Raw genomic sequence first — 22,753 nt, 5'->3', positions numbered from 1 at the left:
ATCACTTGTGTGGTTTAACTGTCTTTTATTTACTCTTCTAAAGGAATTTATAAGCACAATATTCTTTCTTTGGGGATTATAATATCCATAAATAATTATAATCTGCTATTAAAGTGACCCACTCTCAGACATTTGACGTTTTATTCCAACCATCCACTTCTGCTCAACTAGAACAGCTATATGTAGTAAGGTTTCAGCTTATAATCAGTGACTGAGTAAACATTTAAAACACTTTTGGTTTCACCAATGTAGCATTTACCTAAGTCACGGGCAGTGACTGTATTTCATAGGATTTTGCACTGTTTGAGGAACAGTCCTGATCACTTTTCAGAAAGAGCTGAAATTACATTGACAAGGACCTGCTGTTGGCATGGATGGAACAAGACAATCCCAGTAAGTGATCAGGTACTCTAACTTGGTGCTCATGCAGCTTTCTTATTCTTATTTTCTTGAATTAATGCCAACCATACAACACTGTTTTTACATGGACTATTGGATTATTTTGATTATTACTGCATTTTGGTCTGTCACCCATCATCTATATGAATCTATGATGCCTTTGTTTAAAGAACTCCTTATCAGTCTGTTTTGCACATGTATAGTGTATAGCACCACAGGAAGAATATCTTCTCTACAGGATTGCATTTTGAGGTTTGGTATTGTCTTGACCACAGAAATTTTTCAGTTCTCTGTCAACATCGAGTCTGAGATTTTATTTTTTTTTTGTTCCCTTCCTCCAAGCCATACTGGTTCATCAGCAACAACCAGTTGGTCTGTAGAGGCAGTGATAGTTTGCTCATACAGCCAGATAAGTGCTGCTTAGTTTTGATAGTACAGCTGCAACTTTACTGTCCTTTTGAAATGATTCCATGATTTAAGTTATAAGTGGGGTTTTCTGTCTGTTTGTTTTCTTGGACTGCTGCTCTCTGTTGTCTTTTGTTTGATTGAAGAAAAAAAGAATCGGATTGACTTGAACATGAGATTAAAGTTTTTCTTGAGAGGAAAAAAAGGACTTCGGATAGCTGTTGCAGTTTTGTTTTAACAAATGTGTTACCTTTAAAAATGCAAATCAACGTAAAAATGGTCATTAGTATGTCTTTAGTAGAAGTAGTTTTCCTTTGATCTTTATGTGACAGTAACTTAAATGTGACAACAGTGCTGTGAGTCAGTTCAGTGGCAACAAACTCTGACATGGTTTTCTCTGCTGTTATCCAGCAGATTGTCTGAGCATGAAATGTCTTTTCATAAGGATAATGCATAGTTCAGTTCTGTAGATCCTGACTTGTAAGATCAGATTCTCATACTGTCTTTTCTCTAGTTTCATGGCTGTAAAATGGAGTTGTACCCCTGTACTCGTCAACAAAGATTGATACTTTATTTTTTCTAACTTGAAAGTAGCAAAGTGAGCCTGATCCACCAATCATTCAGTTCTTCCATTGCTTCAACTTTTTGTCTTCATCTGTCTGTGTGAATGAGGACTTAGATTTCCTTGTCATCCTTGGTATTGACATCTTCTTTCTTCCCTCTTTTCGTTCTGTAAAAGAAAGATGTAAAATCCAGGTGATGATCAGATAATTCTAAATAAAAATAAATGCAGAAGTGTCAGACCTGCCTGCCTAGTAAATCATTCACATTAATCTTAGTGAGACTGCTCTGGTACAGGCAGACTAGTCATTCTTTTACAGAAAATAAATGAAGATATATTCCAGTAGAGACATTCAGCTGCCTGTCACGCAACAGACAACTGCCTCCTGAATGACTATTTCTCTCTAATGCAGGTTGTACAACAGCTCTCTATGCCTCTGTCGCCACAATCAATTTTTGCAGTGCGCTCTAGTGCACTCATCTGGGAGCTAGGACTATTGCCAAAGTTAATACAAACAGCAGCATCCCAATTCTTCAGATTTACATCAGCTTCTGGAGCTCCCTGCAGAGGTTATTTTTAAGCTCTAGGGGATCTGGGACCTAGTCACCTTATGAACTGCCTTTCTTCACATGACGTACTCCCAGAATTGACAGCAAAAGCTAGCTTGCTACTGTCATGCTTCCATACACTATTCCTCCCCCTGCTCCACATTTGGTCTTCCAGACTCTTGACTTAAGTCTGCTTGAAGACTAACACAAGGGGAAAGGAACATGAATCTGATCTCCAGCCTGTATGGTTTAATTTCTGGTTTTCTAATAGATATCCAGTTTGCAAGATGAGTACCTAGTCTCAGACTTCTAGGTTGTCATAACACACCCTCAGCTGATCATTATGCATCTGATCATCACAGCTGCACTCTAAAAAAACCCATTCACTGAAGACATCCTGCACAATAATACTTCAGTAGAATATCCAGCAAGAAGAATGCCCTCCCCGTCCCTCCACGTTCTCAGCAATTCCACCAGTTAACAAATGTGAATTGATTCAGTTCGTCTTAACCAGTTAGGATAGACAAAAAAACGTTTTCTCTCCAAGTTTTAACAGAAGGACTCCCACAATGTCTTCCCATAGTACTTCCCACTGAACCATTCATGTACCATTCTAAAGTCCTCCTCAAACTTGTAAGCTCCACCTCCCGTGGCACAGAGCGTAGTGTGCAAACTGGAGAAGTTCTTTTCACTACCCATCTGTATGCACAGCTGGGAAAGCGGATGAAGTGCAGGTTTCCTTTGCGTCCACACATAGTCAAATTTTTCAGTTCAAGACGGACATCACGAATGCCAGTTTTGCCATAGGCTGTATTGGAGGTCAAGTATTTCCTAATGCTTTTCACGTTTTCTACCTCCTCCTGTTCCTCTTCTGCAGTAATGTCCTTAGGTTCAAAGTAGACCAGTTTAACCAACGTTCCACGGATATCCATTCCAAACCATGGAAATGCTAAGGACAAGGGGGTTGGGGAGGAAGAAAGAGAAAGTCACTATAAATATACAAGTTAGACATAGCCGTTAAAACATTTGCTGAATGACAATTCAGTGCAGTCACAGTAATCGCATCCGCTCCTGAAAACTGGTGGGCACTTATGTGTCCAATTCACATGTATTAAACACCTCTCTAAGTTAAGACTTCATAAAGCCTCTGTTAAGAAAAAGACTAAAGAAAATCTCGAAATACTCTTCTCTGGAGAAGCAGCTTTTAATAAAGTGAAAATATTTTTTACTGCATTTCACCCAGTTTGACTCCTGGCACCAATTCTTAAAATAGACTAAGGAGGGGAGGAGGAAGAAACAACCAAACAGGAGAACAAGATTTCTCAAGTCACATTCCCACTGCGTAACATCTACAATTGCCTTTCCAAGACCAGTCGGAATTTCCACAGTCACAAGGCTCTGTCTGAGGAGCAGCAATACATAACTCTCCCATTACGCTGGGAGTCTCCAGACTTCAACCCACCAGAACTAGCAGCTCTGCTGGAACTACATCACCTGCATATATTAGCAGAAAGAGGATGAGCTGTTTTAAGTTCAATATTTACTACTGACAGTCCTCTTTAAGCATAGACTCCCTTTGCTGGTATATGTGTTAGCCTATCACACAACTATACAAGAAATGCCACTATTTGCTTCTCAGCATATATATATATTTGAAACAGCCAGCCTAGGTTTACCAAAGCCTTTGTTCTGTTAATAGCAAGAGAAAATCACTATGGAGAACACGCAGACAGAAGATACTAACTGAACCAGGTTGGTCTGCCTGCTCTGCTTATATACATGCATACATTTCAAACCAGGTAACTTTATGAAGCAGTAAGAAGTGAGAATACAAAAATCTATACACAGGTACTGAAGAAGGAGGCCACTAGTAATTTTTATTCGAGAAATTAAAAGTACTGAGTATGTGGCTAACATCTAAGATCCATATCTAACATTGCAGTCACATACTCACCTCTCTGCTTTTAGGGGAATTAGGCAGACTTGCTAGAAACGTGATTCTACCAACTAGGGCATCCCAACTTAGCATTGATACAAACTCCAAACCGTGGACACCATATGTATTACTGGTATTTCTGCCAGTGAACCTAAATGTAAACAACTTGGGGCAAAGATTTTAATAAGCATAGGAGGTACTGTTCACACTGTTCTTCCTCAGGTAATCAAAGTTCAGTATTAAGTGATTCAACTTCAGGCTGAAAGGAGCTTCGTCATTTACCTCTAACCACAAGGGTCTCAGTGTCATTCTTGTCTGGCTGAATAATTCTAAAGCCTAAATTTCACACTTGTTAATACACACACCACCCCCCACCCCAATCCTTAAATGACAGATGTTTAAAACAGTTATTTGGCTCCACTGATGTATGCCAAATAATTGCATTGTCAGTTTCTCCCCCCCTTTCCCTAAGGACAAGGAAGGCATAATGCATAAACTCCCACAAAGTACCTTGCCTACAGTTTAGTTTTTCTAAGAGCAGCTACTGTTACCTGTTGCAAAGCCTAATTTCTTTTTCCATGCCCTACAAGCTGCAAGACACAAAGACACTGAAATGAGTCTAATTTGAGGTTTGGGAAGATACATCCTATGCAGATGCATAAAAGCTCCCTGAAATGAGAAGAATTTGAAACAAAGTTTTTTAAAATAGGCTGTATTTTAGAGAGGAAAAATAAGTTACCATACACTAACCTGTATCTCAAACACTTTTAGAAGTACATGGAAAACATTTAAGCAAAAGTGGTCTGGTCCACACCGTACAACACTACAATGCAGTGGAACTCGTGACGCCAATCTCATTAGTGATTTACACAAATCTTTATTTAAGCTACTGAAAACTTTAATTACCTCTCTCACTGGAACAGTAAGTCTCCTCCTTGGATGTTTATTAACTGCACAAGCAGGAAGTTTAATTGTAAAAGCAGGATGGACTGTGCCATACAGAACCAGCCTTTACCTAAGCGTAAGCCAACTTCCAATATTCTACATTAAGGGCAGAAAATCTGCTACATTCTACCTGCACTGACAGTTGCTTTAAAGCTATAGTGTAGATTTAATCTTTAAGAGAGGCAAGAAGCATTCTATCCTCCTATCAAACACAGGCCAGGCAATAGAAGTGTTAAGTACTAACAGCTGAAAGTTATTCATAAATGGCTGCCAAGACATTCACTTTTGTATCTTAACATTTTGAGGAGTCATAACTAAATGATTAACAAAGAATAGTAAGTACTGTAAAAAACAACCATGAAGTTATTTCTAGTCTGTGTAGCTCTTGGGGTAGGTACACATAATGCTCACATTTAAAAAGCAAGCAGAAATGCCAAGAGACCACTTTTTTTTTTTAGTTTATTCTCTCTGTGAATCTAAGTTCCTTTCATTTTGTTGTGAGCCAAATGGAGAGCTGCAGAAAGAAAAGAACTTTGCTCCTAGAACAGCAGCAGTTTTCTTCAGCACAAATAAAGAGCACAACATCAGTTCACAACCACTGGTATTTGTTACACAGAACAGCAGCTTAATTTTCTTCGCAGCTGCTAACACCAGCTATCTGTTGGAATCACTTGCAATAAAGATGACAACTATTCTGACTGGTTGACCAATTAGAACAAAAGCCAAGTCTCAAAGTTCCTTATAAGTCCCACTGAAATTCATATAACTTCCGTACAACTGCAGTGACAGTAGAAGCACTTTTGTATTCCAGTGATTATTTTTAAAATGTATTAATTCTATCTTTTGTTACTACTGATATGTTCCAAAACAAAACACTCCGCCGAAGCACCATCAAGCTCTTTTCAGTATCTTTACATAACGCACCTTACCTGGTACCTACACACTTCAACTTTCCTGACACCACTGAATGCGGTCCTAACGGGAGCATGCATGCAGACTGCAAGGTGCGCCCAGGTTTTGCTGTCTCCCCGAATACAGACAGTAAGATCATTCAGAGGCCACCAAAATTATTAGGGCCCTCACTGCTACAACCAGGGCAGGTATGAAGAAAGAAAGGTATTTGTGCAGATACAGGATCCACAGACGTGAGGGAAAATGGAGGGGGGGGGAATTGTGGTGGTGGTTTTTTTTTTTTTTTTTTTGGTTTGGGTTGTTTAGTTTTTTGTTTGTTTGTTTTAAACTGGAAGTCCAGCATTTCATTGATAACCTGAATACACATCCAGTTTCTTGAGTTATTAAAAGCCAAGAAAGCAAGGAGAAGAAAGTGAAATCCATCATATCCACATCTTAGGCTGATAACAATTATTCAAAACTGTGTGATTTACTATGAAAAATGAAGACACTGGATATGTTGCAGAAAGGCTTTCACAGTGTAAAAAATGCACTTCTTAACTAAAATTGTCTCATAAGACTGTTATGAGCCAATTTCTCTGTTCTCAGCAAAGTCAGTATATCCATTGGATCAATGTAATCTATTATTGTGGAGAAAACTATTCTACTGTATTGCAACACTGCAGTAAGTCATAAAAAATAACAACAGTATAAAACCTAATTCTAGGTCCTATAGAACTGGCACAGAAAGCATCAAGATGAATCTCGCATTCTTAAAAGCCTAGCATAAACCAAAAGACTCTGCTTATCTTCTTAAGAATATTAATTATCTTTATGTTAAACTACACCAACTACTTACTTGTTTGTTTTCCTGAGATAAAAATCTTCATTACTCCAAAATTTATCTGCAGAAGCATGTGACAATGCAAACAGAAGGTATCTACAGCATTGCATAATGAGGTAATCTGATGCACACTGACAGCTGTGCTATCTGGGGGAAAGGTTCACTCATGAGAAATTCCATGATACACTTTACCTAGTTTCAGCACAGTCTTTGAAGAATATGAACCTATAAGGCTATTGCTACAAGGCATATTACATTCAGAATTGAACACATTTGATTTTTAAAAATCCCGTGCTTAACATACAATATAAGAGGGGGGTGTGGAGGGTAAATATGAAATCACAACACGGACAAGATCAGGGGAAGCAAGAATGAATGGGAACTCCTAGGTCACTAAGTAATATTTCCCCCCACTAAAGAAGATAACCAAGGGCAATCCTTTTCATATGTTTAAACAACCACCACATAAGGTTAGCTGAATCCTTTTACTCCTCAACTCTTAGAAATAGATTGTGCCTGAATCCTGCTGGTTAGAACTTTCTTCTCTCTACCTGGACCCTACATTTATCCATGACCAATTTACAGCAGTTTCTTCTTTTGCCCAAACAGTTTCAGCTTATACATCTCTCTTACAGACCTGTATTTCCTTGAACACAGGTACAGTATCTCAGCTTTTTATCAATAATTTGAATGGTGGTATGTGGGGATTTGGAAGGAGTCCCTGCAAGAAAATGGACGTGTGAGCAATCCTGCATATGGGTAAGACTGGCAAAGCCTCAGCTTTGGCAAGGATGTGATGAGGGAATGACCCTGGAAGAATGAGGAAGAACCCAGGAAGTTAAACAACTTCAAGGTGTTGGCCTGGGCAGAGAAGAAGTTTGTACAATATCGATGTGGCAGTTCTCAGCCAATCAGAAGAGAGCTTAAGGGGCATGTGCAAAGCTAACTGTCGAATCAGAAAGAATTGTACCATGTGATTGTACCTTGTGATTTTCACCTTCAGTATAAAAGACTTGTCCACCATATTAAAGTTGGCATTGCTTACTCACTGTGTGATCATACGCATGTCTTTATCTCCCATAGTGGTATCAGTACTCTGATATCTTAGTAATAAATGTTATAGACTATCTTGCCAAAATGATGCAAGTTAGGACAAATTAAATTTCAATTATTTATTTTAGCAAGCGGTAATAAGTAAAACAGCGCTGGGCGGCCGGGGAGTCCCTGTTCCACCAACGGCGCGCGTTCACTTCCCGAGGGTCCGTCTTTTTTATATCCTCCGCCTTCCGTTATCGGGTCTCTCTGAGAGGTGTATCCTGTGTCTGCACACTTTGCAGCTAGGGGGTCGCTCCATCCGGGTCTTCCTCACGTCACCAGCTTCTCGTATTTCCTACTTTCCTGAGAGTGGCTCACAAAGTCTTTGTTTATATCTTATAGAATATAGACACTATCCCCTTTTTTTTTCTTCTTCTTCTCCCCTTTGTTTTTCTCCCCTTTGTCCTTCTTCCCTTTCTCCCTCTTTTCAGTTTTTTGCCTAGTAGGAGTCCTTGCTTCAGCATTTCAACTTAGATAAGCACTTACAGTCAGTTAGTCGTTACACAGTGTAATAGTTAAGATTAAGCTTAGGCCAACATAGTTTATGGAATAACATGTCACGAGCTCCCAGTATCTTCAATGGAATTTGATGAACAAACAGTTTACTGTCTATCACAATCCCCCCTTTTTCTTTTTATCATTTTGTTCATCAAATCGTTGCAATTCTTGTTGACTTAACAGGAGAGTTTTTTTCAATTTAAAGTCATTATCTAATTGATTGTTTTTGGTTTTAATGAGTATTGGACGGGTGACAGACATCAGATATGTTACCCGCTGCATCATTCTCCAAGTTATGACATATAATATTATTGACAAAGTCAAACTGATTAAGATTAATATTAAGAGAACCACAATGGGGTGACACAACTTGTTCAAGATGCCTGTAGCAGTAGGTGACCATCCAAAAAGGGTGTCCCACCAGTTATGTTCTGCATTCTTTTTTGCTCTTTCCAAGACTCGGTGTATTTCTTCCACATTGTGATGAACAGTTATTAGAGTTTTCTGTCCGTTTTCTCTAACTTTCTCTAAAATTCTAACTAAGTCTTTGTGTTGAAGTAACTGTTTAACCAAAGTGAGATTCATTCCAATGGGTGCAGGTTGTAGATTATGTATTAACCTATAATTGGATTGCAGGAGTTGGTAAGACGTGACTGGGGCTAAATAGGAAAAGTCACATCCGATTACCTTTGTGAAGTTGCAAACACAGAGATTTGAATAATTTTTTGTTTCTATTATGATTTTGTCTACGGTTAAGAATTCACAAACCGTCCTCAAACATACACAACCTTCGTCAATATATATAAGTACTGTTTTAGGATTTTCATTGGGATGGACCTCAAAGTGACAAATATTTTGTTCGGTATCTAAACAAATATTTTGTGCCTTAATTGCATTGTCTTCACAAATGAATTCTTGTTGTTCCCGTACAATGCAGGACTCTAGATTGACAGTTTGTCATTTTTCGTTTACCTTTCGGGCCCATACTCTATGTTCAGAAGGATAGAGTATGGTCCCGTTGTGATTTAGCCCTAATGAAATGATAGGATAAATTTGGTATACGGTGGCATTGTAAATAGTGAGTATAAAGGTAGTAGCTGTGTTTGTGATGGGGTCATAGGTAAAGTTTATCAGGTTCCACCAGGATTGGAGTTTCTTTTCAAAATTAGTAGCATTGTCCCAAATTATTCTCCGAATTTCAGTAGGAAGAATACCTTCTTCACCTTCTCTTATAATTGAGGTAGTTATCGACTGCATCCATATTTGAGCCTGGATGCAGCTGAGAGTTAAAGAGAGGTTATTTTGGAGTACATTGAGTGCATCTGTAATCAATTCATGATCCTTTATATTTACCTTTTCCCCTTTTGGTAATATATTCGACAACAGCCACTGGTTAGTTCCCAAAGCCAATAAGGAAGATCGCAAAGGTCTTTGTATATTAGTTAAATCACTAATTGAGGTAGCCAACTTGTTCATTATCACCTCCGAATCAATACTATTGAAAACTCCCAATCCTGTTCCCAAAGCACCGGTTAAGTCTCTCTGCGTTCTTTTTGTGTGAGGAGTTTGTTTTTGCAGCCAGGTTGTCCATCCCTCGTAAGAAGTCTTTAGGAAAGGTGAACATGCTGGTTGAATATTTGAAACATTATTTTGCATTAACAATTCAACTTGTTTGAGAGACCACGCCGGGTTAAATAGCATTTGTTGTTTACCTGTATTTCTAATTGTATATGGTCCAATTTTAAAAATTCTTGGGCTAAGCACGACTGTTGGTTGTGTTGGAACAGTATGAGTAGTCTGAGTAGTCTCTTTGGGAGCGTGGGTTGTGGTTGTTGTAGTTTCCTCCTGTATATTCAATGGAAATCGGAAAGATATAGCTTGATCTCCTGACCTGGTCCCTCCCAAACAAACTATGGACACCGGTTGGGTTGCAGTAAATGCATACCAACAGGCTTCCGACTCACAACGGGTTTGAGCTATTTTCGATTCCGTTTTGTCTCTGATAACGATTTGAGTAAAAGGGGGCTGACGGACGGTTTGAATTAAAGGGTGCCGACTTATTATCACATTTACATTGAATACTCTGCAGCCTATCTGTATCTCATCTCCTTTTTTAGCTGTCCAGGTATGGGATGAATTCTCCCATTTATATGTTTGGAGTGTTAGGTTATTGCTTAGTATGGCAGTTGCTAACTCTGTCCCATACAAATCTGCATCCATACTTCCTGTATGTCCATAATAAGCATCTGTCCAAGGCCATATAATTTGATTAGTTAGGGTATGTTCAAAAGGTTGGTGGGATTGGTTAGTCGTTTTAGCCCATCCTGGTAGTGTATTCATTGTAGCTAATACACCTAGCCAGACTATCCAATAGCTTCAATAGAAGGTTGACGGGATTCTATAGATTTGCATATTTTTTTCTTAGTCTCTTTTGTATCGGGGTGTCTGACACTCTCGTCTGGTCCTTCTCCCTCAGAGGTCTCTTTTTCTTCAGAGTAGGGCAGTAAATTTTTCCCCACTTTGATACGTCTCTGCCTCTTTTGCTTACTCTGTTGCTTAGAGTAGCAGGGTGTTCCATCTTCTCGGCAGCAGCCGTATTCTTCAGGGGTACGTTTGTCTCTACTCCGGGACACATAGGTGTCCCAGTTTTTATCTTTGACCTCGGGTTCACGACAGGGGACCCAGGGGATGTGCTTTCTACAGATCACCCTTAGGATCTGAGAGTGCTATTGAGTAGGTTAATTAGAGTGAGTGCACTCTCTTTCAGGATTTATCCCTTTAGTAAATATTTTCTACCAAGTTTTAGAATCTCCAGTTTTAGGGTCTGATTAGTTAATCTCCGTTCTCGTTAATAACACTGATTACAACTAGACTGGAGATTTATTCCATGTGTATTATGAATCCCCCAGCCTTCTTTACATACATTACACTTTACACTTTATGCATATAAAAGGAAAACAAATATAAGTTTCAATTGGACAAAAATATCAGGGTCTCACTCATCGAGTCCTTCGTAGGTTCTTATCTCACAATGTGTAGAGAGTTCTTTCAGGTTTTCCGAAGGGTGACTCGTAGATCCCCAGGAGGGCTGGTCACTTTCCAGGCCGGATCCTGTATAGGTCCCTTTACCCGGCTTGCGTGTGTCCACCCTTTTTCAGCAGTCCGAACAGCAGTTTCTGTAGTGATAAGAGCAACATAGGGTCCTTCCCAACGGGGGCTCAAAGAAGATTCTTTCCATGATTTGATTAGTACTTTATCTCCTGGTTGGATTTGATGCATGGCCACATCCAATGGAGGCCTTTGTACTACCATCCCCCGAGTCTGTAGTTGTTTTCTCCTTGCCATTAGTTGTATCAGGTAGGACTTTATCTTTAATTCTTTAAGTTGGGGGTGATCCGGTGGTATTTCTAAATCATAAGGCATCCCATATAGCATTTCAAAGGGAGAAATGCCTACATCAGTTCGGGGCTGAGTTCTGATATTTAACAAGGCTAAAGGGAGACACTTTACCCATGACATTTTAGTTTCTAACATTAGTTTGGTAAGTTGTTTTTTTATTTCTCCGTTCATACGTTCAACTTTCCCTGAGCTCTGCGGGTGTCACTGTGTACCCAAGTCTCTCTGGCTACTCTGGATACAAAGTGTGGACCTCTATCTGAGTCTATTGCTTCTATTGCTCCATACCGAGGTATAATTTCTTCAAGTAATATCCTTGTTACTGTGTGAGCTGTGGCTCGGGCTGTGGGAAAGGCTTCTACGAATTGAGTTAAATGATCTATAATTACTAATAGGTATTTATACCTCCCCACCTTTGGTAATTCAGTAAAGTCTATTTGTATTCTTGCAAAAGGTCTATGAGCCAATTCTCGCCCCCCATATACTCGTTTTCTTATTTGATGTTTATTTACTTTTTGACAAACGAGACATTCTCCTATCACTCGTTTGGCTATATCATATATCCCAATGCACATGTATTTAGTTGCAAATTGATCCACTAATGCCTGAGTTCCCCAATGAGTGTTTTTATGGAATTGCTGCATTATTTTGGTAGTTATGGGTTTTGGGAGAACTTCTCGGCCGTCCGGGAGTTCCCATTTTCCATTAGCTTTCTGTTTAATCCCCATTTGATTTAATTTTGCTTGTTCTTGAACAGTAAAACTTAAAAGTTCATAGGATTTTCCATGGAAAAAGCACCACTTAAACCCTGGTCTTTCACATACACATTCTATACCGTTTACTCCGTATTCTTTCCAGCAACCATAACAGGGGAGGTAATTATCTCCACAATTAACACACCGCTTTCTGTCCTCTATCGGATCATCCAAGTCCAGTGCTGATAGCGCTGCTCTCTTTGCCTCTTGATCAGCAAGGTTATTCCCCCGTACTAAAGGATTTAGCCCCCTCTGGTGTCCTTTTACGTGTACTACCGCAATTTCGCTGGGCCCTCGTATAGCTTGCAAAATTTGTGATATTAACTCCTGATGTACTAGGCTCTTCCTCCGAGAATTGATTAAATCTCTTTCTTCCCATATTTTCCCAAAGGTATGTACTATTCTGAAGGTATATCTAGAATCGGTGTATATAGTTCCCACTTTTCTATTTAGTAATTGTAAAGCCTTTAATACTGCATATAATTCACATGCCTGTGCTGATCAGCTGGGACTCAAGGGTCCTGATTCTATCACCTTAAAAGTTTTTCCATCAATTATGGCATACCCTGATTTTCTTTTTCCTTTTACCACTCGAGAGGATCCATCTACAAATAATTTTTCTCCCTTCCCTAATTCCTCCTCTTCTAAATCTGGTCTTATCTTAGTCTGCTCCTCGATGTTACGGAGGCAATCATGAAAAAGATCTTGACTAGGTTCTCCATACAAAAATTGGGCTGGATTTTGTAACGATGTTGTTTCAAGGGTCAGGTGGGGGGACGTAATGAGGATTGCCTCATATTTTACTAGTCTAGCATCGGTTATCCATTTTTCTGCTTTTTGCTGTAACACACCTCTAATATTATGGGGTGATAGTACCTTTAATTCACTACCAAAAGTTATTTTATGCGCTTCCTCAACTAACAAAGCAGCTGCCACCACAACTTGTAGGCACGTAGGCCATCCCTGACTTACGGGGTCCAGTAATTTTGAGATATATGTTACTGGTTTCTTTTTTCCTGCCCATTCCTGGGCTAATACTCCAAATGCAGTTCCTTCCTCTGTGTTGACAAATAAGAAAAATGGTCTTTTTAGGTCGGGCAAGCTTAGAACAGGAGCATTTACTAATTCAGTTTTTAGTTCTTTTAACCGTTGATTATCTTCCTGAGTCCATTTTAATAATCCATTTTTAGTTATTTTGGTGTATAAAAACTTTACCTTTCCACTATACCCTTCGATCCACTGCTTATAATATCCAAATAGCCCTAATAGTTGCCGGACTTGTTTTTTAGTTTTTGGACTTGGTAGGGAAAGTATCCCTTTCACTCTTTCTGGATCCAATTTCTTAGTTCCTTGACTTAATCGATGCTCTAGGTATTTAACTTCCTTTTCAACAAATTGTAATTTGGATTTTGACACTTTCAGTCCCTTTAAGCTCAGGAAATTTAACAACTTGATGCTTTCTTCCCGAACCCTTTCCTCATCCTCCCCTGCTATTAAAAGATCATCTATATACTGGACTAGGGTAAGGGTATCTCCTATCTGGTAATCCTGCAAAATTTGTTCTAAAGCTTGCCCAAACAGGTTTGGGGATTCACTGAAACCTTGGGGTAGGACTGTCCACCGGAGTTGAGTTTTCCTGTGGGTGTCTGGGTCCTCCCACTCAAAAGCAAAATAGTTTCTACACTCCTCTTTTAAGGGACATGCCCAGAAAGCGTCCTTCAAGTCTATTACACTGTACCACCGGTCGTTCGGGCCTAATTGACTTAAGAGAGTGTGTGGGTTAGCTACTACAGGGAATCTAGTTACAGTCCTTTTGTTAATTTCCCTTAGGTCATGGACTAATCTGTATCCCCCATCTGCCTTCTTGACAGGTAAAATGGGAGTATTAAAAGGGGACATGCAGGGTTCCAATAATCCCTGCTTTATTAATCTCTGAATTTCTGGTTTTAATCCTTGCCTTCCCTCCAGAGGTATGGGATATTGCTTAATCCTCACCGGTACTTCAGGATCCCGGATGGTTACCATAAAAGGTTCAACATTCAATTTTCCCACCGTATCCGGAGTGTACCACACTTCAGGGTTGATTTTAGTCTCATCTTCAACCCGTAGGGGGCATAGTTTGATTTCAAGTTTGTGTTCTGTTACTTCCAAACTAATTCCTAATTCAATCATTAGATCTCTCCCCAGTAGGTTATAATCTGCCTCAGGTACTAACAATAAGGATCTCACCCCCACTTTAGAATCTGTTTCAAGGAGTACATCTTTAATTACCGGTGCTCCGAATGGTTCTCCTTTCGCCCCAACTACTTGTACTTTTTCTGATGAAATCTTACATCCTTGGGGCAATGATTGAACAGTAGATCTCTCCGCTCCTGAATCTACTAAAAATTCTACCTCCTGTTGCCGAGGACCTACTTTTAACTTTATCAAGGGCTCAGTTCGTTCTCGGGTCCCCAGCAAATAGAGCCCCTGACACCCCTAATCTTCTTTAAACATTCTCTCATCCATCATTCTCCTTCTGCAGCTCTTCTTTGTGTGACCTTTTCTTCCGCAATAAAAGCAGACAATACTCCCTTTTTCTCTCTCTCTCTCCGGTTCCTTTGATCTATAGCCTGTTCTTTGACCTTCTTGTTTTCTCCCAGCACTGTTCACTCTCTGTCCTTCCCTTATCGCAGCTACCATCATTCTGGTATGTTTCTTTTGAGTCTCGTCCTCCCTTCGGACATAGACTTTCTGTGCTTCTCTCAGTAATTCATCCAACCCCCGATCCTGCCAATCTTCTATTTTTTCTAGCTTCTTTTTAATATCTATCCATGCTTTTGCCACAAATTGTGTCTTTAACAATGCTTGTCCCACTGGGGTATTAGGGTCTAGTCCTGAGTAAAGCTGAAGATTTTTCCTCAGTCTCTCTAACCACTCAGTAGGAGTTTCATCCTTTTTCTGATGTTCACTAAAGGCTTTGTTTATATTTTGTCCTCTAGGGACTGATTCTCTTATACCCTGGATTACAATCGTCCTCAGGTCTTGCATATGACCTCTATCGATTTCATTTTGATTATTCCAATTAGGTCGATTTAGAGGCCATTTTACATCTGCTGCCGGACTTTGCTGATGCTGTTGATCCCAAATTCTCATTCCTGCTCTCCTGATCATATCCTTTTCTTCAACAGTGAATAGTATAGCCATTATGGCTTGTATTTCATCCCAGGTATAGATGTTTGGTCCTAAAAACTGATCCACCCGCTCCGCCACACCTAAGGGATCCTCCAATAGATTCCCCATCTCTTTTTTAAATTCTCTGACGTCCCCTGAATTAAGAGGGACAGTCACATATCCCATGCCAGGCTGGGGTCCTCCCATCGCAACCTCCCTTAGGGGGTACAAGCCACTATCACCCCACCCCATTCTAGTTTGACTACGGGTTATTCGTCTCGGTTCTTTCGGGGATTCAGGTGGGGAGTCTGAATTCTCTGGGTCCTCCGGCGCAGTCGGAGGAGGTGAAGGCGCCGGAGGTGGGGGTGGAGGTATGTAAGGAGGAGGAGAGGTGGGAGGTTCGTCCTCATCACGTACCTTCTTTTTCTTAACTTTTTCTTTTAGAGGATATAGATTTATTCGGGTATCTGATGCTATCCATATCTGTGCATATTCACTCTCCTCTAAATTAAAGGGTTCCCTTGAGTTGACATAAATGTTTAGGGCTTGGCAGACCCATTCTTCAAAGGACCCAAAAACAGGCCAATAGAGATGATCGCCTCTGATTTGTTTCCCTCCCCAAACTTCCATACAATAATAAATCATTTTTGCTTTGTTCTTACCCTGCCTAGAGGGGTAATCTTCCCAATGGTTTAACATCAAGCCTAAAGGGCTATCTGGTGGTATTTGGGGGTACCTCACCTCGGGTCCCAAATCACCCATGGGATCAGAAGGCTTGCTTTTCTTCTGTCCCATCTTCCGGAGCGCCTTCACACACTCACACAATTCGCTTCCCCCTTTTCATGACCCAGTCCCTCGCGGGATATGGGAACTGCACTACCGAGGGGTCCGCACTCGCTTCGCCCTGCTGGGCGTCTCACACACCACGCTCCGGGAAACCCAACCCCAACCGAACGGTAACCGGCCTATACTCACGCAACCCTGCGTCTTCGTCCGGGGCTTCGTGCACAAAGATTACGGGGTTACCGGTATTTTTTTTGCTTGTTGCCGAGTTTTGGAGTTCGTCGGTAGAGGGTGTGATGTGATAGCACTCAGCCGGGGCCGCTGAACTCAGCGGGGCGCGCCTCCCCGTATGGGGCTTCCCACCAGATTGCCTCTATCCGAGTCACGGCACCAATTTTGTTATAGACTATCTTGCCAAAATGATGCAAGTTAGGACAAATTAAATTTCAATTATTTATTTTAGCAAGCGGCAATAAGCAAAACAGCGCTGGGCGGCCGGGGAGTCCCTGCTCCACCAACGGCGCGCGCTCACTTCCCGAGGGTCCGTCTTTTTTATATCCTCTGCCTTCCGTTATCGGGTCTCTCTGAGAGGTGTATCCTGCGTCTGCGCACTTTGCAGCTAGGGGGTCGCTCCATCCGGGTCTTCCTCACGTCACCAGCTTCTCGTATTTCCTACTTTCCTGAGAGTGGCTCACAAAGTCTTTGTTTATATCTTACAGAATATAGACACTACCCCCTTTTTTTTTCTTCTTCTTCTCCCCTTTGTCTTTCTCCCCTTTGTCCTTCTTCCCTTTCTCCCTCTTTTCAGTCTTTTGCCTAGTAGGAGTCCTTGCTTCAGCATTTCAACTTAGATAAGCACTTACAGTCAGTTAGTCGTTACACAGTGTAATAGTTAAGATTAAGCTTAGGCCAACATAGTTTATGGAATAACATGTCACGAGCTCCCAGTATCTTCAATGGAATTTGATGAACAAACAGTTTACTGTCTATCACAATAAATATCTCAAATGAAGTGCCTTGGGTCCAGCTGCTTTTCTTCCTGGACACACATAGGATGAAATCCCATTACTTCATTTACATTTTTTCATCTGCATTTAATTTGCACTGCTTGATGCTTTGATGATCTAAGAACTTTCTGTTTTAATTGGGACTGGAAGAGGGGAGAGAGCACCAAAAATAAGAACAGAAAAAAAATCAAAACAAAAGCCACACATAAGATGGGATAGTATTCTCTCAGCTTCTGAAAGCTGCTTTATATTACAAAAGAAGCTGATAATAGCTTACACGTATTTTTCAATTACTTCTTCCTATTTTAGTTATTGTGAGCAATCCAAACATGCTGTAAAATGGAAGCATTTGTTCTCCTTTGAACAAAAATAGAATACATATCTTAAAAAATTAATTATCCCTGCTTAGTAATGGAAGTTTCTTCAAACCTTACAAAGCTAGAGCTAAATCATGCATATGTATCAGGTAAAGCCTTCCAGTTCATTTTCAGCAGCAAGGGTTTATTGAACGTCTAACACCTCACCAGAAAATGAAAAAATCCCAACACCCTCCCCCCCAAACCAAAAAACTTCAAACCCAAAAGCACAGAATTGTTTGTTAAACAGTTGTGACTATTCACACATATGTAGTCATATTAACACAAACTGATTTCTGAAGATAGCGCTGAGAGACTTGGTCATTACCTATCCTGGAGAGATTCGCTAAGAAAACCCCTAACAAATAAAAGCCAAATTTACAAAGCTACAAAAATCAACAGTGAGCTACTGAGAATCTCATTCTTGGATCTGACAGCACCCAGCCTGATGGAAGTGATTTGCCTAAGTTTCCCACTCCTGTTGGCAATGTGTTATCTTGTTGGTACGGTTGACATGCAGTTTTAACTCACAGGATGCTGGACCACAACACACCAAATAGTTTGTTATGACCAGTCCTATTTCTTAGGCAACCCTTACACCCACCTAAGTTAAAATCAACCGAGACTAACTTTAAGCAGCATGTCACCTGAAGCAGTTCTAAAGATTAAAAGACTGAAATATTCCAATGCCTTGGACAAAATTTCAGTAATGTACTTATTCGCTGTCAAACAATATCAAGATCAAAACCATTTTCACTCCCCTATTCTTCACCAAAATATACTATATAATCATGGCATTCCATATTTAACATCACAAGTGAAAAAGCCAGTTTCCACCTGACTTTACGTAGTACTACATAATCATGCTGCAGCCAAACATCGCAGGTATAACAACCTAAATATTGGCCTAAAGGCTTCTTTACTGTGAAGTCACAACTCGAAGTGTTCAGAAATTACAACTAATATGCATTATAACTGCCATGGTTAAATGGTCACAATGTCTCAAAATACACATTCCCTGACCCCTAACAATTACGAGCTGACTTGGAGTGAGATGTAAGATGCTGATTTGAATAGAGAGCCCAAAGCTTTATCTTAAGAAAAGCAATAGAATTAAAATATCCAGCTGGCTTCTCCCCTACCTCTGATGTAGAATAATGCTGTGAAGCACCAGTCTAGTTAACTGACATGCTGAAATCTTTGTCCTTACTTGGTTACAATGCTGTTTCACAGGGATTGATGAGGGCACTTAACGGCTCTTTTTCTTTCTTCTGTTCAAAGATCACATTTAAACAGAACAACATGACACTTCAGCAAGCTTTTGAAATTTGCAGAATTCACACCCTTTAAGTATTTTATTCTCTTCTGGAGTGCTTCACAGCCCAAGGCATCACAACAGATACTTACCTGTATTCATTACCCTGTACTGTGACACAGAAAGGTAACATAAACCCTAGTCTCACAAAGGGTCTGCACTAATGTTCTGAACCAGAAAACTGACATAAGCCTAACATCCCTGACAACTCATCTAGTTCAACTAAGAAAAACACAAAGCATAGACAACCTTCTAAGCAGAAGGCGAGTCAAAAGGAAGATAAGTTAGTCCCCAGATCCTCTCTCACCACAGGCTAATCAGCAAAGCACACTGGTTTCACAGGGAATCTTCCCTTCTCAGAGGGGAAAAAGACTTGGGAATATAGAACTCTATGTCACTTTGGCAGAAAGCAAAAGCAATCAAGAAAACATGCTTTATATGGATTTAAAAGAATAATCACTACAGAAAGATAACTTTCATTTCTTGAAATATTGGGAAACGCCAATTATCTCATTATCTTTTCTACTACGCAAAGCAAACCCCACAATCAATACTGGAGTCTTACATGCCACGTGGCAACGGCACTTCATTTTGCAATGTGTCCTTAAGCACAGAACAAACATCTGCAAAGGCCAGGATTAAATACAAAACCCAGTAAAACGGGACTGTATAGTATTCACTAGAGATGGATATAGTGGAGTAGCATAGAATTCAATTTATTGAATTTTTTAAGCTGGTGACAACATGCTATCATATTTTCCTGCAAGGCTAATATTAAATTGCAAATTATTCTTGTACAAAATTAACCATATAAATCAAGAAGTATAAGATCAGCAAGAATTCATGCCTTTCACTCAAAGACATTGCCCCCAAAATAGTTCTACAAAGTGCTTCCCTCACCTGCTGTTTTCCTTAAAGCCTCACGTTATTAAAACCCCACAACTGAAGACTCGGTTGTCATACGTCTTGGGCAATACAGCAGTCACCTATGCTCTTTACATTGATGGGCTCTTTTTTGCCCTCAAGATGTGAGTGTTACTGATTTGACATGTTATCGATTTAATATAGATTAGTATTAATTGGTTTAATTTTAATAGGAATATAGAATTATAGGAGATATTTAGTAAAAATCCTATGCTGCATTTGCACTCTATACAGGAACCGAGGCTACTTTGAACCCCCCTGTACAGCCCTGTACCAAGGCCGAAAGAATTGGTCAGAATCACCCAGTAGGAACATTTAGAAATATAGATAACAGGCTTAAGATTCAAGATAATTTTACTTATAAGGTATTTAATAACCTGAAAGAATGCAGAGAGATGTCAGAATCCAAATTAATGGGAAAATGGGGAAATCGGCTGAAGCAACATATAAGTTTAAGCCAAGAAACAGTGTCCTCAGGCAATAGGTAACTCCGACAGGGGGAGATCGCGACCACCGACTCATTACCCACCGACTCACATTACACCCCAGACCCATTTCCAGGTGTTTCTGGACTCTACGGCGCAGAATCGGAAATAGGAGGAGAGTATGATAATGATTTCCAGGAATTGTTATGTTTATGCATGAATACTTAATGAATATGTATGAGCACATTCTACATAAGATGTATGATTTTGGTGCATGGTGTGCGTCGTTGGTGAAAGGATTCACCCGCGCACCCGGCCGTTAATAAAGAAGCGTCTGCTTATCTGCATCAAATTGGCGTTGATAAGTTTTATTCCGAGTTTTTCGGTAACATGAGGGAAATACCAAATTCCCCATTCTTTCTTATTCAAGTGATTATATGAATACATAAAAGCCTTGTTCTTTGTTTCAAAATAGTCTTTAACATTATGAAGAGTTTGATATGCAAGTGCTGACCCTTCTTAGTTACACCAAATCAAAACATAAGTTAGTCCAAGTTCTGCAGTTTTTGTTCCTGAATGAAAGTGTGAAGCTAGACAAAGACTACAAAACCAGTTTGTGTCAGAGAATGATTTTGTCACCAATACGCTAAATTTGGTAGAAGACTAAATTAAATATCTACAAATACTATGTATGATTAATCAATACTGAGAACATTCTAAGGTAAAATAGCATGTGTAGCTCAGCAAAAACATTTAAAAACGCCAGAGAAGGCACTGGCTAATAAGTAGCCTTGTGAAAGCTGCAGCTCTTCAAGGCTCCTTCTGACTATTCTTCTGACTTATACAGAAAAGTTTTTTAAGTATTCATTTCAAAAGAAAGAAAAAAGTAGTAATCCAGACTAGCTGAATGCACACTACTTCCTACTGAGTAAGAAACATCTTTAAGTTTTGGCAGCAGGTAGCTGCGATCCTGACTATCCTTGATTACCCTTTTGGAACATGCTGAACTTTTAACAAAGAAGAAAACATTCGTTTGCTTTATTTGAAGGGCTAGCAAAGTGAGACTGTAAAGAAACAGAGTACTCCAATTCCATGGGATTGCTTTACTTGTAGAGTTTCACCATGAAATTATTGAATAGCTCCATACCTAAATGTAAGAAGTTAGCTGTAATCAAGTAAGTAAAACATACCATTAATCAACAAACTTTATACAATTAAGTACATTACAAATATGGATGTCTGAGACTCATAGCCTTGCAACAAAACATGAGCAGCCAGTTCATGAACATCTCCCAAACCAACCAAAGCCACAAGCAATGACCGTAAGGAGTGTATTACAAATTTATCGTGCTTGCAATATACTCCCCCCCCCTCCCCCCCGCCTCAGTCCGAATGATTTGCACTCAGCTCCCAGGTCTACTTTTTTCTTAATTCTGCCAGCCTCTGGGGAAGGAGAAGGCGCATGTACCAAGACCGCTGCGCCCTCCCGCCGCACAGCGGCACCCAGGCCGACCCCCGCCCGCCCAGGCACTACTCACAGCGCTGCTTGGGCTCTATGAGCTTCATGGGCGCGTCCAGGAGGCGGCGGAGGCCGGCAGGACCCTGGGCGCCGCCCGACGCGGGACACGGCACAGCACGGCACGAAGATGCCGCCCGCCGCCCGCCCGCGTTTGTGCCGGGCCGCCGCTCCCCGCCCGCCGCCGCCCCATTGGCGCAGGGCGGGCCCGGCCCACGCGGCAGCGGGGCTGTGCCCGGGCGCCGCCGCCGCATTGGCCGGCACCGGGGGCCCTCGCTCCGCCCGCCCGGGCCGCCACCGGCGGGGGGGAACGCCCGCGGCGCGGGAGCCGGGTGGCCGCCAGCCCCGGCCGGGCGGCGATCTGCAGGGCAGGACCCGCGGCCGCCTGACAGCGGGGCCGATGGCGACGCCGGCCCGGCCGGGCCGCGGCAGCGCCGCACGGAGGGGGCCGCCCCGCAGTGCTGCCGCGCTGAGCCCGCCGCGCTCGTCACTTACGTGGCCTGTGCCGCCGGCCCGAGTCCACCCTCCGGCGCAGCCGGCATTTCTTGGCCGCGGAGCCGTGGCTGAGCGGCGGCAGCTCCGGGCGGAGCAGCAGCGGGTGCGGCGCCTCCTCGCAGCCGCCGTGGCTCAGCGGCTGGCTCGGGGGGTGGAAGCCGTTCTGCAGCAGCCCGCCGAGCAGCGAGCAGGAGGCGGCGGGCGATGGCGGCCCCGCCGGGGCGGCGGGCTGGGCACGGAGCGGCTCCCCCATGGCGGCAGACCTCTCCCCTTTGTCTCCCGGCTCACCTCCGGCTGGGCGCGGTGGAGCCTCCGCTCATGCCGGCGCCCGTGCCCGCAGCTCCGAGCGCTGGGGATGCGGCGCCCGCCCTCCGCCGCCGGCAGCGCACGGCGCAGGCGTCCTGCCCGCAGCGCGCTGCAGAGGGGCGGCCGCCGTCCTCCGCCGGGGACGCGGCGGCGACCCCCCCCCCCCCAACGCCCGGCTAACGTGCGCGTTCCCGGCCGC

At 41.8% G+C, this 22,753-nt stretch overlaps 1 protein-coding gene across 1 annotated transcript; it reads right to left on the bottom strand.

The window, feature by feature from the left end:
- Positions 1 to 1,353: 1,353 nt before the first annotated feature.
- On the bottom strand, positions 1,354 to 22,501 carry LOC141938480 (pantothenate kinase 1-like). Its single transcript, XM_074857339.1, has 3 exons — positions 22,249 to 22,501; positions 2,524 to 2,863; positions 1,354 to 1,534 (listed from the first exon to the last, which is right to left on the bottom strand). Coding segments are annotated over exons 1-3 (594 nt in total). The 3' UTR covers positions 1,354 to 1,533.
- Between the last annotated feature and the right edge of the window lie 252 nt (positions 22,502 to 22,753).

This window comes from Strix uralensis, unplaced genomic scaffold, assembly GCF_047716275.1.
Source record: "Strix uralensis isolate ZFMK-TIS-50842 unplaced genomic scaffold, bStrUra1 scaffold_72, whole genome shotgun sequence".
Taxonomy (NCBI): domain Eukaryota; kingdom Metazoa; phylum Chordata; class Aves; order Strigiformes; family Strigidae; genus Strix; species Strix uralensis.
This window is presented reverse-complemented; position numbering and strand designations above follow the sequence as displayed.